This window comes from Grampus griseus (assembly GCF_964374135.1).
Source record: "Grampus griseus genome assembly, chromosome: 1".
In the NCBI taxonomy this organism is placed as follows: domain Eukaryota; kingdom Metazoa; phylum Chordata; class Mammalia; order Artiodactyla; family Delphinidae; genus Grampus; species Grampus griseus.
In genome coordinates, this window is record NC_139017.1 from 35,586,789 (window position 1) to 35,600,390 (window position 13,602).

The 13,602-nt window shown below is 44.8% G+C and overlaps 1 protein-coding gene across 1 annotated transcript in view; it reads left to right on the top strand.

Annotated features, from left to right (window-relative positions):
• The window catches only part of RGL1 (ral guanine nucleotide dissociation stimulator like 1), a 132,023-nt gene that overhangs the window by 52,142 nt on the left and 66,279 nt on the right, over positions 1-13,602 (top strand). The window contains exon 4 of the mRNA XM_082655042.1: positions 11,598-11,675. Coding sequence (XP_082511168.1) covers positions 11,598-11,675 — 78 coding nt within the window. The remainder of the gene's footprint in view (positions 1-11,597; positions 11,676-13,602) is intronic.

A 13,602-nucleotide genomic window follows, 5' to 3' on the forward strand; every position in this document is an offset into this window, starting at 1 on the left:
CCCCCGCCGCACCCTACCCCCACCACCACCCCGGGAACTGTGAGGTGGTTGTAGCGAACCTCCTTTTAAAAGCTCATAACACAGATCCATTCAGCTCTTAAATGCTTCCTTAGCATAAGAAGCTGGGTAAGCCTTTTTGAATTGCACACAGAAATGTTCCAAATTACTTTTTGTGAAACCTCACTTAAAAATAATTAAGCTTTAAAAGAAAATTAGTTCTGTAATTAGACTAGGCACTTGCCAAATATTCCTAGATTCATGCTGCCATGCATTGGATTCCCTAACTCCCTTCTCTTTTGGTAGGAGCAAGGTTTACTAATATCTTCCCTTTGTTCTTCCAGGTCCTAAGAGAGGGGGTTATGAGCAGAGAGCACTTAGGGAGCAGGTATTGGAATCTAACCTACTTAGAGGGCCTCACAGCATCTTATACTAGTGACGACCATAAGTCACTTCCAGGTGCTTGTCTCTTTATAACAGTAACACTTATATTAAATGTTACTATTAAACTCATAGTACAGTTTTTCTACACTTTTGTCTCAGAGTGATTTATGTCTAACTTCTATCACTTATGTAGGAAAGTTTTTCAATACCATGCCATTCTCTTCATTTATTTTAGTAACTTCCCTCCATAACTCTCAACAAAATCAAGTGGAAACAAACAGAGTGGTTGGTTCATCCATTGAATCTTTTGTCCCACCGTGCATGAAAAAGTTGAGATTTATTGGTCAGTTGATTCCAGGATGCTCATCCCATTTATAGAGTGGGAAAGCTTTCAGGAAATCCTAACATTGCTTTGTTTCCTTTTTTAGCTTTAAATACAGATACACTGGATATCCTGACGAGGGTGAGAATTTATTTAAAAATGAAGGCCATTTCTTAAGATTTTTGTTATAGCAGATGAGTTTGAATAGATTTTGTCCAGGTTTGAGTGTTGATGACCACATAGGCAAGAAAACCCTCAGTCTGTGTACATGTTATAGGTTTTTTAAAAAAGACAGATTGCTTAAAGGTAAATTGAACTCAGATCTTATTTCCTGTGGCTATTAGGACGATGAAAGTACTGCTGATAGAAAAGAGGATTCTAACAAGGGCTATGAGAATCTTTGGGTATCGAAATGCTTCTAACATCGAAAAGAACGTTGAAAACTTCTGTAGGGCACATGCTTTGTGAAGGGTCCCATGCTCTTGCTGGCTCATGCTTTATCAGGGGGAGAAAGAGGGTTTATTTCATTAAACCATAGAAGATACAACATTTATAATAATTTACACTCCCAACTGTGGCAGGCAGAATAATGCCTCCCACCCCAAAGATGTCCAGTCTTAATCCCTGGAACCTATGAATATATTGGGTTACATGGCCAAGCAGAATTAAGGTTGCTAATCAGCTGACCTTTTAAATAAGGTAGTTAACTTGGCTTATTTGGTTAGGACCAGTGTAATCACAAGGGTCCTTAAAAGTGAAAGGTGGAGGCAAAAGAGAGAGTCAGAGAAAAAGATGTGAGGATGGAAACAAGATCAGAGAGATACTATGTTGCTGGCTTTGAAGATAGAGGAAGGGGACCCTGAGCCCAAGAATGCAGGCAGCCTCTAGAAGCTAGAAAAGACAGTTAAATGGATTGTCTCCTATAGCAGCGGTCCCTAACCTTTTTGGCCCCAGGGACCAGTTTCGTGGAAGACAATTTTTCCACGGACCTGGGTGGGGGTGGGGCAGGGGATGGCTTCAGGATGATTCAAACGCATTACATTTCTTGTGCACTTTATTTCTATTATGATTACATTGTAATATATAATGAAATAATTATACAACTCACCATAATGCAGAATCAGTGGGAGCCCTGAGCTTGTTTTCCTGCAACTAGATGGTCCCATCTGGAGGTGATGGGAGACAGTGACACCCGAAGGTCCACCTCAGATCATCAGGGATTAGATTCTCATAAGGAACGCGCAACCTGGATCCCTCGCGTGCACAGTTCACAGTAGGGTTCATGCTCCTGTGAGAATCTAATGCCGCCACTGACCTCACAAGAGGCGGAGCTCAGGCAGTAATGTGAGCGATGGGGAACAGCTGATTTTAGCCCAAGGAGACTTGTGTTGGACTTCTGACCTACACAACTATAAAATAGTAATTTTGTGTAATTTGTTTGTGGTCATTTGACGCAGCAGCGATAGAAAACGAATATAACATCAACAAAACTTTTGGTCTTGTTAGGGAACAAGGGAAGTTGTTCATGACTTGATAGGAAACAAGGAATTCTTGTCAGAGAGATTGACTCTAAAAATCTAGTGCTTGTGGGCTTAGGGAAGTTGAAGGTCAAGTGTTCGCTCACCTTCACCTTGTTCTGTTCAGGCCCTCATGCCCTGTTCAGCGTGGCCCACACACTCAGCTCTGGAAGCATGGCCTGAAACAAAGGACAGGGCTTAGCCACTACCTACAAGCATTGTTCCTCTTTCTTCCCTGTACCTGTGGCTCTGCTTTGGGTTAGCCAGAAAAGTTTAATTTGGTACTGTTATAGAATTACATCCAACTGTAATCACACGAGGGAAAATGGAAATAAATTCTCTTCACTGCTGGGTTGCTTGTCTTTGGTAAATCTTTATTTTTGTCAAAAGGACCCAACTCTCACCCAGCATCACAGTGGGGATTCTCCATGGGAGCATGTGGCTGGACAGCAGAATCTGGATGGTAGTGATGGTTCTGCTAGAATAAACACTAAAAGGTTGCTGTCAAGGACTGAGCCTCAGAGCTTCACCAGGCTAGCTTTCTTTTCTGGAAATGAAAGAAAAATGTTTCTCTCAAGTAGCTCTTTTTTGAAAAAAAAAATTTCACTTGGCAAAGGGAGGCAGCACATGCAGTTATCTTTCTTTTTTAGAAAAGAATACCAAATTGCCCAGCAGGTTTTTAAAAAATGTGCTTATGTTTGGAAACTACAAAGCAAAACTGACAAAAAAAACTGGAAGGCAAGGTACATACATTCTGAGTGATTATCAGAAAGTTTTCAATTCACCTTTGATAACCTAAAGCTATGGTTTTGACCATTTTCTAGCAGTTGGTGGGAGGGATTGATCACAAACCCCTTTAAGAATCTGCTAAAAACTATGGACCCTCTCTAGCAAAACAAAACAAAACAAAACAAAAAACACATCACCAAATTTGGCTTATGGCTTAGGGATTCCCAAACTTCCCTAAGTTCATCCAGGGACCCTAGGTTGTGACTCTCCAGGCAAAGGTTTCCTAGCATGAGTGACAGGACCCTGTAGGTGGCCATTAGGAGTCAGAGGAGGGCACTGCTCCTAGTATGAGTATGGTTCTGAAAAGTAAATTCATTAATTTCATTAAAGTAAATGCAGTGGTTTTTTTTTTTTTTAAAAAGGTATATCTCTGAAACTTTAAAAGGAAAAGGGGACTGGCTGTTTTTGAGTTAATTTTATTTATTTATTTTTTTAATCACTTTTCTCTTATTTGACATTTTTTTTTTTTATGGTACGCAGGCCTCTCACTGTTGTGGCCTCTCCCGTTGTGGAGCACAGGCTCCGAATGTGCAGGCTCAGCGGCCATGGCTCACGGGCCCAGCCGCTCCGCGGCATGTGGGATCTTCCCGGACCGGGGCACAAACCCGTGTCCCCTGCCTCGGCAGGCGGACTTTCAACCACTGCGCCACCAGGGAAGCCCTGACGTTTCTTTTTTTTAACCTTTTGTGGAGTGAATTAGCCCTGGAGAATGACTTCAAGCTCCTAGTCCTGGGAAACGTAATTCTTTTGCCTTTGGTCTCTACTGAAGTTGCTAGCAAGTACCAATTTAGATAAATGGATGTTATATTGAGTTTTGTGAGCACAGGAGAGAAAAGTAGTCTCCAAACTGATGGGATACCATGATACTAAATTCATTGTCATTGTATTTGATTTTACGTAGCAATTTTCATAAGATTCTTTTTTTTTTTTAATTTTTTGGCTGCGTTGGGTCTTTATTGCTGCACACAGGCTTCCTCTAGTTGCGTTGAGCGGGGGCTACTATTTGTTGTGGTGCGCAGGCTTAATGTGGTAGCTCCTGTTGCGGAGCATGGGCTCTAGGTGCACGGGCTTCAGTAGTTGTGGCACGTGGGCTTAGTAGTTGTGGCTCGCGGGCTCTAGAGCACAGGCTCAGTAGTTGTGGCGCACGGGCTTAGTTGCTCCGCGACATGTGGGATCTTCCAGGACCGGGGCATGAACCCGTGTCCCCTGCATTGGCAGGCGGATTCTTAACCACTGCACCACCAGGTAAGTCCGAGAAGATTCTTGATGAGCTCTGCAAGAGCATCTTTTTGTGGTTGGGGAAAACTGAGCCACAGGCTCACACTGACTTGTTAATAATGTATTAATTCATCTTAAACCTAAGGAAAATTCCAACTTGTAGACAGATTCTGTGGTTGTCAGGGTGCTGCGTGCTCCCTGCCCCCAGTTGTAACCTGTTTCTTCCGTCGACCTTCTGACCTTCGTTGTGTCTGCAGCGGCTGTAGCATGCTAACAAGACAGATTCGCAGCTGATGGTTTAGAATTGTTACCAATTACAGGTGGAAGAAGGAGGCACCGATGAGCCACCAAGCTCTTGGGGGCAGTAAACAGGCCAGAGAAGAGAGATGGGTGACAAGGACCTGCAGTAGAAAACAGAAGAAACCTGACAGCAAGGGCGTGAAGGCCATCAGACTTGAGAAAAAACTTTAAATGTGAATGAGAAACAAGTTATAGCAAGAGACGCCTTTTCATTTTCTTTCCCTGGCTGAATAGTGACTGTAAAGTATTTGTCCTTTTCTTGGTCTCCCTCTCAGACAGTTGTATTGGGGCTGGAGGTGGAGATAGTGTTGTCAAGGGAAATCTTATAGTGTTTTGAAACCATCGAGTGGAACAGAAATACTAGGTACTTTGGCTATTAATGTTCCCTTAACTATCAGGGAGATGGTTAAGGGAACATTAATGTTCCTGCTACCATGATCAATAATATGGAGATAATGTGACGAATTGAAGGGCAAGGAAGGTGGAGGGCCCTTCACAGCAAAGGCCTGGAGGGGAGGACTGAGGCTCCTTCTGGGTTTTTTGACTTTTTTTCTGATCATGGGAGAACTTTGCCTAGAGAACCAGCCCTCGTGAGTGAAAGCACACTGCCTGGTTCTCTGTTTGGCATCATTGACCCCTTCCTTTCTTGCAAGAGAACAAGGAGTTTTTGCCTGTTGTCTCTGACCTTTGTCTTCTCCTTGAATAACTGGCTCCATGGTGGTAGCAAGACCTTTCCAAGGTAGGCTTGGTGGCCGTGACCCAGTTGTCAGGTCACACTTGGGTGGAGAGGTGCCTGCCGTGGAGGGTATTATTCGGAGCGATTAAAAACAAGCCCCTGGCTGCTCTGTGGTGTACGGTCTGCAGTCTTAATCAAGGCCTCACTTGGTGTTCCCGACATCTGCAGGCTATTTCACTGTGTCATTCTTCTGAGTCAAGGTCAGCTTCTGAACATTTTCCTCATACCTGACCTGTGTTCTTGTGGGTCAGTTAAAGAAAAAATGCTTCAGATGTTCACAGGCTGGGCTTGATTAGAAAAGCAAAGGCTCCCAGAGGTCCTTGAGTCAGCAGCTTCATGTGAGGTCTCTCCTGCCTTAACTTCCTCCTCTCTGTTCTTTCATCATCCCCAATAAGTAGCTTCTTCCCTTCCCTCCCCTCCCCATCCTCAACTATTCGTGATAGTAGAGGGCATTGATGAATTCATTTGGCACGTGTTTAGTGAGTGTCCGCTAAGCGCAGGCTCTACTCCAGGCTCAGGGCATATAGCAGTAAGCGAGGTAAAAGGGTGAAAGCAAAGCCCTGACCATGGCCGGCCAGGCCCTCGTGATCTGCCCCTGCCACCTGCATGCTCACCTCCTTCTCTGTCTCCGCTTCATCTGTTCTGCTCCTTCCTCACTGGTCTTCTTGACGTTTCTCAAGCGCACCATCCTGCCACGGTCCCAAGGCCTTTGCCCTGGGTCTCCCCTCCGCTTGGAAGGCTCTCCTCCTAGAGATATGTGTGGCCCATTCCCTCGCCTTCTGGAGGATTTTAGTTCATTGTCACATTCACGTCAGGCCTTTCCTGGGCACTCATGTGAAGCAGCTACCTCAGGCCCTCCAATCATGTCTGAGTGCCCTTGGCTACTTTATTTTTCTCCATTGCACTTTTCACCATCTGACTAGTATATATTAACTAATTACTAGTTTATTGCTTATCTCCCCCCACTACATTGTGCTCCATGAAAACAGGGGCTTTGCTCAGTTCACTGCTGTATCCTCAGTGCACAGAATAGTACCTGAAAATAGGCTTTAATAAATACTCATTGAATGAGGACTAAATGAGTGAAAGAATGAATGACCGAGTAAGTGAAAAGCCCAAGGCTTCTAACCTCAAAGAACTTATCATTTGGTGGAGGGAGACATAAAATAAATAAACAAAATAACTATGGTTTGTGTGATCGGGTGTTGACTCAGAGACTGGGCTCTAGAGTCTGACTGTCAAGGTTCAAATCCCTCCTTTACTTACTAGCTGTGTCTTTGAGGGCAAATTACTTAAGCTCTCTGGGCCTCATTTTCTCATCCATTAAATAGGAAGAATAATAATACCACCATCTAGGATTATGGTGAGAATTAAATGAAACAATCCATGTAGAGTGCTTAGCACAGTGCCTGGTATATAGTGAGCTCGCAATAATTATTAACTGTCGTTATCATGGGATCACCTGCCATAAACAAGTGGAGCCTGAAAGGTTCTTCGGGATTATCCCCATCCTGGTCTGATGTTGCCGAGACTTTTCTGTTAGAGAGTAAAGGTTAGAAAGCACCCCCCCACCCCCCACCACCAGAAGTACTGTCCCTGGGGATAGCTTCATCTTAAGATTTCTTTGAACCACAAGTATCCCTGGTCGTCCCTTCAAACACATATTAAACGTTTTATCTGCCCGGATAGGCGCCAAACAATACATCCATCCCCCCTGGAAATAACTGTTTCCTGTTTAAATATTAGCAACCAGTTAAACGTTATATTGAGGTTTTTTTTTTTTTCTTTTTCTAGTAAATTTTAGGCTGCAGTAAAAAATTGCGCAAGGCTGTACTTTAGGGGACATTTGTAAATCTTTCTTTTGCCTTGTGATACAGAGAAAACCATGTCAGAAGTCATTCTGATAATTTGTATTTTAAGGTTTATGAATTGCCTTTAAAGAAGGGCAGTCTGGTAAAGCCTTCTTAAGAGGTTCGAGCTTTGATCTTAAACTCTAGGGAGGTTTTGCAGAAATTGGAGGTGACATTGTTGACAGGTTTGTCTGTAGCTACTCATTAATTAAACACATACACACCCTTTATTTACTCCCCTGGAGTAAATGAATTGAACTTGACTTTGTTTTTTGATGGGAAGCTATGAGAGGGTCCAGGAAACATCAAAGAAACACTCTTAATCTCATAAAACTAACTCTTAACTCTCAAACGACCTAGCTTGAGCGTTAAAGAGTTCTTGATTCCAGTGCTGGTCTAGTTTCTTTTCTGTAAGGCTTTAATTCTCCTTAATGGTAAGAAAAGTGCAGGGGCAAATAATCGTCCCCTCCCCAGTCCATGAAATTCCAGAGGGTTATAGGCTTTTTAATTTTATCTTGCTTCTAAAGGTCTCCTTTGTAAAACTGTATATACATTTTTTTTGTATTTTTATACTACTTACACCTTCAAGGTCTCAGCTCTAGGATCTTAAAAGTTCCTTTCGCATTTTAATTTTAGATTTTTGTAACGATCGCAGCTATCCTAAAGCTTTTTTATGCTCCTAGATCGTTAGAAATGAAGGCACAGACAAGTTAAGACACTTGTATAAGCAAAAAGCCAAAGAATGCCTTTATAGACACAAATATGAACCTAGTCGTTGGGAGGTTCATTTCCACGTCTGCCTAGGGAACCCCACTAGAACACTCATTTGCTCCCAGCAAATAGCCATCCGCATGCCTGCTGGGTGCCGCCCTTGCTCTAAGCTCTAAAGAGTAATGAGCAAAAGAGACAGAAGTCCCGCTCTCATGGGGTTTGGGTTCTAATGGACAATAGCTGTATGAATTGCACAGTGTACTAGAATGTGTTAAAGGCTGTGGAGGAGAATAAAACAGTGGTGTTAGTGTTGGTTTACATAGGATGGTCAGGGAAGGCCTCACTGATAAAGTGACATTGGAGCAAAGACCTGCAGGAGCCCCAGGAGTGCACCATCGGTGTGGGCGTGGGAGGCGGTGGCAGTGAGTGTGCAGAGATTCTGAGGCAGGAGGATGCCTGGCGTGTGTGTGTGTGTGTGTGTGTGTGTGTGTGTGTGTGTGTGTGTGTGTGTGTGTGTGTGTGTGTGTGTGTGTGTGTGTGTGTGTGTGTGTGTGGAAGCAGCAAGGAAGCCAGTGAGGCTGAGGGGAAGTGAGTGAGTGTAGGAGACGTGGTCAGAGATATGAGGGGCATGTCACTTAGGGCCTCAGGAGATGGGTAAGATGTTGGCCTTTCCGAAGAGTGGAGAAGAGTGGGAGCTGGGGGAGGGTTTTGAGCAGAGCAGCGGCATGAACAGCATCGCTGTGGCTTGAGGCAGACCTGCCAGGAGAGGCGTTAAGCGCCTGTTGCACGGATCCAGCCAAAGATGGGGGCAGTGTGAGCCAGGGCAGAGTGACGAGAAGTGCTGGGATTCAGGATATGTCATAAAGGCAGAGCCAAAAGATGTTCCTAGTGGATCGGGCAGAGAAGAAAGAGTTAGGGGGGGCTTCCCTGGTGGTGCAGTGGTTGAGAGTCTGCCTGTTAATGCAGGGGACACGGGTTCGAGCCCTGGTCTGGGAGGATCCCACATGCTGCAGAGCGACTGGGCCTGTGAGCCACAACTATTGAGCCTGCATGTCTGGAGCCTGTGCTCCGCAACAAGAGAGGCCGCGATAGTGAGAGGCCCACGCGCCGCGATGAAAAGTGGTCCCCGCTCGCCACAACTAGAGAAAGCCCTCGCACAGAAACGAAGCCCCAACACAGCAAAAATAAATTAATTAATTAATAAACTCCTACCCCCAACATCTTAAAAAAAAAAAGAGAAAGAGTTAGGGATGCTGCAGCCTTTGAGCCTGAGTGCCTGGACCGTGTGCGCCACCACACACATGCCTTGTTATTGATGGTTCTGATTTGTCTCCAAGTTATTACCAACCAGTCATGCTGGTCCTGACTATGAGCCTCTACTCATAATACTCTGCTGGCCGGGAGAAGTATCCATGTGGTCTTCTGAGCAGATGGTACCGGGTTCATTAAGGAGAGAGAACTTTGCTCACTCACCAGTGTAAGTTACTTAGCGCTTTGTGACATGGTCTGACTGCACCGTGGCGTCACATTCTGGGAGCAGAACTGTGATGGGTGTTCATGTCATCCCGGCCAGCATCTCAGCTCTGAGTCTGAAAAATGCAGAGAAAGAGCAGCAGAGTGTGAGAAGCAAAAGTAAAGACAAGGAATAGGAAGACCAGGGGATTTTTAGTATGAACGTCTCTGGAAAGAAAAATATCAGGTGCAGTAAAATGTGTATCTTTCCCTCGTGAAGCTTTTTCGCTTTTATTTCGACCTCTCAGAGGTTCCAGTTGGAAGATAAAAGATGCAATATTTCCGGGATAGCCAGAAAGAGAATTAATGAAGGAACACAGAATGTGACCCAAACGAAGGTTAAGTCCCACATTTAGTCATTGAGGGCTGGCAGGCGGGAGTTTATGGATCACTCAAGTCAGATGGGCAGCAGGCACAGTGGCCTCCCTCTTCACTGTACTTACCCCATCTTTCCTACTTAAATAAACCAGAGTCTGTTGTGAGGGAACATGAGGACAGGGTTCGCTATGACGGTGGCCAAAGAGAGAGCCAAGAAATCCCACTCTATTTATTTACTAGGAATCTCATTTCCCAGCCCTGCCTTGCCCACATGGGGCTGCATAAATCTTAATCTGACTGAGTTCTTATCTCAGGGAAAGCAAAGGGTAGCCCTGGAAGCCTCTAAATAGCAGGTGCAGGACATAATGAAGAGGAACAGGGAGGGTGGAGGCCAGTGGAAAATACCTCTGGGAGGCCAAGGAGTCCGTAAAGCTGATGAGCTTGAGAAGGAGCACGTGGATGGGGGAGGGGGCTGATGCCTGTGGGCGTAAACTAGGACCTGCCGGGATAGGGCGATGGGGAGACCAGATGGACTGGCATTCTGTCAAACCAGATGGTGGGCTTTTATTTTTAAAAGGGCTTGTAAATCCTAGGAACAAGGAACCATAAGGGTAGTGGGGTTCTTAATCCTATTAGTAGAAGACAGAAGTGTTCTCTTTAAAAATGTAAACCCCACCAGTTATAGAATTTCTATTATCAAAACTTTGGGACAGATTACCAGCTTGTGAAACTCCAAGGAATCTCTGAATTCTCCACTGATGGGAAGAGAAACTGCAGAAATAGTCTAGGCATTATAAGTTAATATAAAGGCTCCTCCTTAGGAGTCTAAAGTGAATTTACTAAATGAACATTCTGAACCAAACAAAACATGATATATTTGTATGAAATAGACTTGCTTACCTATGGAGTTGGAAGGACATCTAACAGTGTAACCGGGGACTGATCAATGTTTTTGTTTGTTTGTTTGTTTTTTGCGGTACGCGGGCCTCTCACTGTTGTGGCCTCTCCCGTTGCGGAGCACAGGCTCCGGGCGTGCAGGCTCAGTGGCCATGGCTCACGGGCCCAGCCGCTCCGTGACATGTGGGATCTTCCCGGACCGGGGCACGAACCCGTGTCCCCTGCATCGGCAGGCGGACTCTCAACCACTGAGCCACCAGGGAAGCCCCTGATCAATGTTTTAATAAGTTTTGAGTTTGTAATGAGAGAAATTTTAAAGTTTAGGCACCTATTGCTTTCTAAACCGTTGTTGCCCTTTGCCCCCCTTCCCCAGTGGCTGGGGAAGCCTAGATCAGCCTGACCTCGGTGTACACACTGCTGCTCTCTTGGTTGCTGAGACACGACGATTCTGTTCTTCAGTCCTTGTCTCTATCTCAGCCTTTACTTGAGGGTTTGGAATTATTTCCATCACCTTCCTCCAGTAGGACCTATCCTCAAGGAGACCAGACTCATAAGCAGAGCATGGAGTCGTCATCTTGCGCCCATGTGTGGCACAGGCGTGAAGGTTGTGCAAGCAAAGCCACATCTTCCTTCAGTAGCTACACAGAGGGGTTGATGCTCCGGAGTTCATGAGGAATCTCCCACCTGTGCATCCCATAACGCCTGATTCTCCTGCTAAGAGGAAAAGAGTAATTTCATCGAAAAAAATCCAAAGAAATGTTAAATATTAAGAGAAAGTTTTAAGTAATGTGATTCATTGCTAAATCACTTTCCTTGTAGACCGTATATTGATACATACACACACACACACGTATATATACACACACATATATATGTTTACCCATTAAATAAATATCAATAATATAGTATCATTTTTGATGTTATTTCACAGATATTACTTTCCTTAAATACTCCTGAAAAGTATAACTGTTGTGCTTGAAATGGAAAAGAGTTGCTCTCCAACACTACTCATTGCATTTTCTGTTTGTTTGTTTTTATCTATAAAGGTATGGGAACCTGACAAGCCCAAACTGTGAAGAAGTTGGAGGCCAAAGTTCATCAGAGTCTAAGACGGTGATCAGGAAGTGAGTCTGCCTCTTCTCTGCATTACAAGCTGTCAGTCAAGACTTATTATCTTAAAAGAATGTAATTTAGTGGAGTTTTTAATCTCCTTTGGAATGTTGCCATGGTTTTTTCCATAATACAGATAAAGTCATAGAAGTATTTTTTGACCATCTAATGCTATTCATTTATTCATTCAGTAAACATGTATTGATCACACACTCTTGGCCAGGCCCTGTGCTAAGGGATACAGCTATGAACAAAATAAGTAAGTCCAAGCTCTTATGAAGTTTATATTTTAGTAGAGAGAGAGAGAGAGACAAAGAATCCAGGCAGAAAAGAATGAAGGAGGGCAGGGGGGCTAGATCCTGATGGAGACGTTGATTTACATAGGCTTTCTGACCTCATCTGAAGACATTGGAGCAGAAACCTGCAAGTGGTGCAGGTGAGGCCTTGTGAATGTCCAGGCAGGGAGAATATGGAAAAAGCTCTGCGGCAGGAACAGTGTTTGAGAAACAGTAGAGGCGTGAATGAGGCTGCAGCCAAGTGAATGAAGTGGCAGGTACTGGGGCATGAGGCCTGTAAGGGCCCCTCATCACATGGAGGCTTTGGGAAGGATGCTGAATTTTATTCTGAGAAAGATAAGAAACACTTAACAGGCCTTTAGGAGAATAGCGCTATGGCCTGGTTTATATTTAAAAGGCCTACTCTGGCTCTGTGTGGAAAATAGACCATGACACTGGGGACAGGGGCAAGGGTGGCAGCAAGGAGCCCGGTTAGGGCCCTTACGTGGGTCCAGGCAAGGGGTGATGGCAGCACGGACGTGAGTAGTAATGGTAGTTGTCAACATCGTCATTATAGGAGTGGTAACAAGAAGTAGTAGCTGGTCGTAGGGACAGCTTCTGCAGAAGTCCTGAAGGTGTTGCTGACAGGATGTACCGATGCAGTGGGTGCGGCATGTGAGACAAAGAAGAGGCAAGGATGCCTCCAAGGGTTGTGTGTGAGCGAGCGATAGAATGGAGCCCCGGCTTTATGCGATAAGAAAGTTTGGTGGGGAGCACGTGTCAATAATTTCATCTTAGGTGTGTTAATTTTGAGGTAATTGGGTGAGTGTAGATTCCAGGGAGAAGTCTAGGCTGGAAGTATACATTTGGGCATCCTTAGTTTATACATGGTGTTTAAAGCTATGGGAATGGATGTGACCTCCTGTGGACGAAGGGTGGATCTAGAAGGCAAAGGTCCAAAGACTGAGCCTTGGTTCCCTCCAGTACTGAGAGTTAGGAAAGCAGACGGTCCAGCAGAGGAGACTGGAACAGAGCAGGCAGGGGGAAGGAGAAGAAAGAAGCTGTGTTCCAGAAGACAAGCGGAGAAGGGGTTTTGGAGGGGGCGTGACCGACTCTGTCTGATGCTGTCCAGACATCAAGTGAGAGGGGTCTGGGGAGTGACTCCTAATTCTGCCACACTTTCGTCTTTGGCACCCGTGGCAAGCGCAGTTTTGGTGGATGCAGATGTGGGTTAAGAGAGGTTAGAAGGGGAGGAAGTGGGGACGACAAGTTTAACGACTCTTTGGAAGAGTTATGTTGTAAAGGGAAACAGAAATGAGGCGGAGGATGAGGGCAAGGGATGGTCTTTTCATTGTGCCTTTTTTTTTTTTAATGGGAGGTAGTTTATGCTGATGAATTTGATCCAGCAGTCAGTGAAGAAGAAATCCACGATGTAGGGGTACAGGCTGCTGAAAGAGTGAGGTTCTTGAGTAGATAGGTTATATACTAGGGTGCTTGAAACCACTCGTGGTTTCATTTTGGGATCAAAAGTTCAGGGAGGTAATCCTATGGAATTTTTAACTGTTCAGGCAATTGGCCGATGGACTCCTTTCTCCAGGAGCCAGGGATATAAAGATGAGAAAACTAGGTATCTTTTTAACTCCTGAGTTAGTTGTCAGGTAGTTTC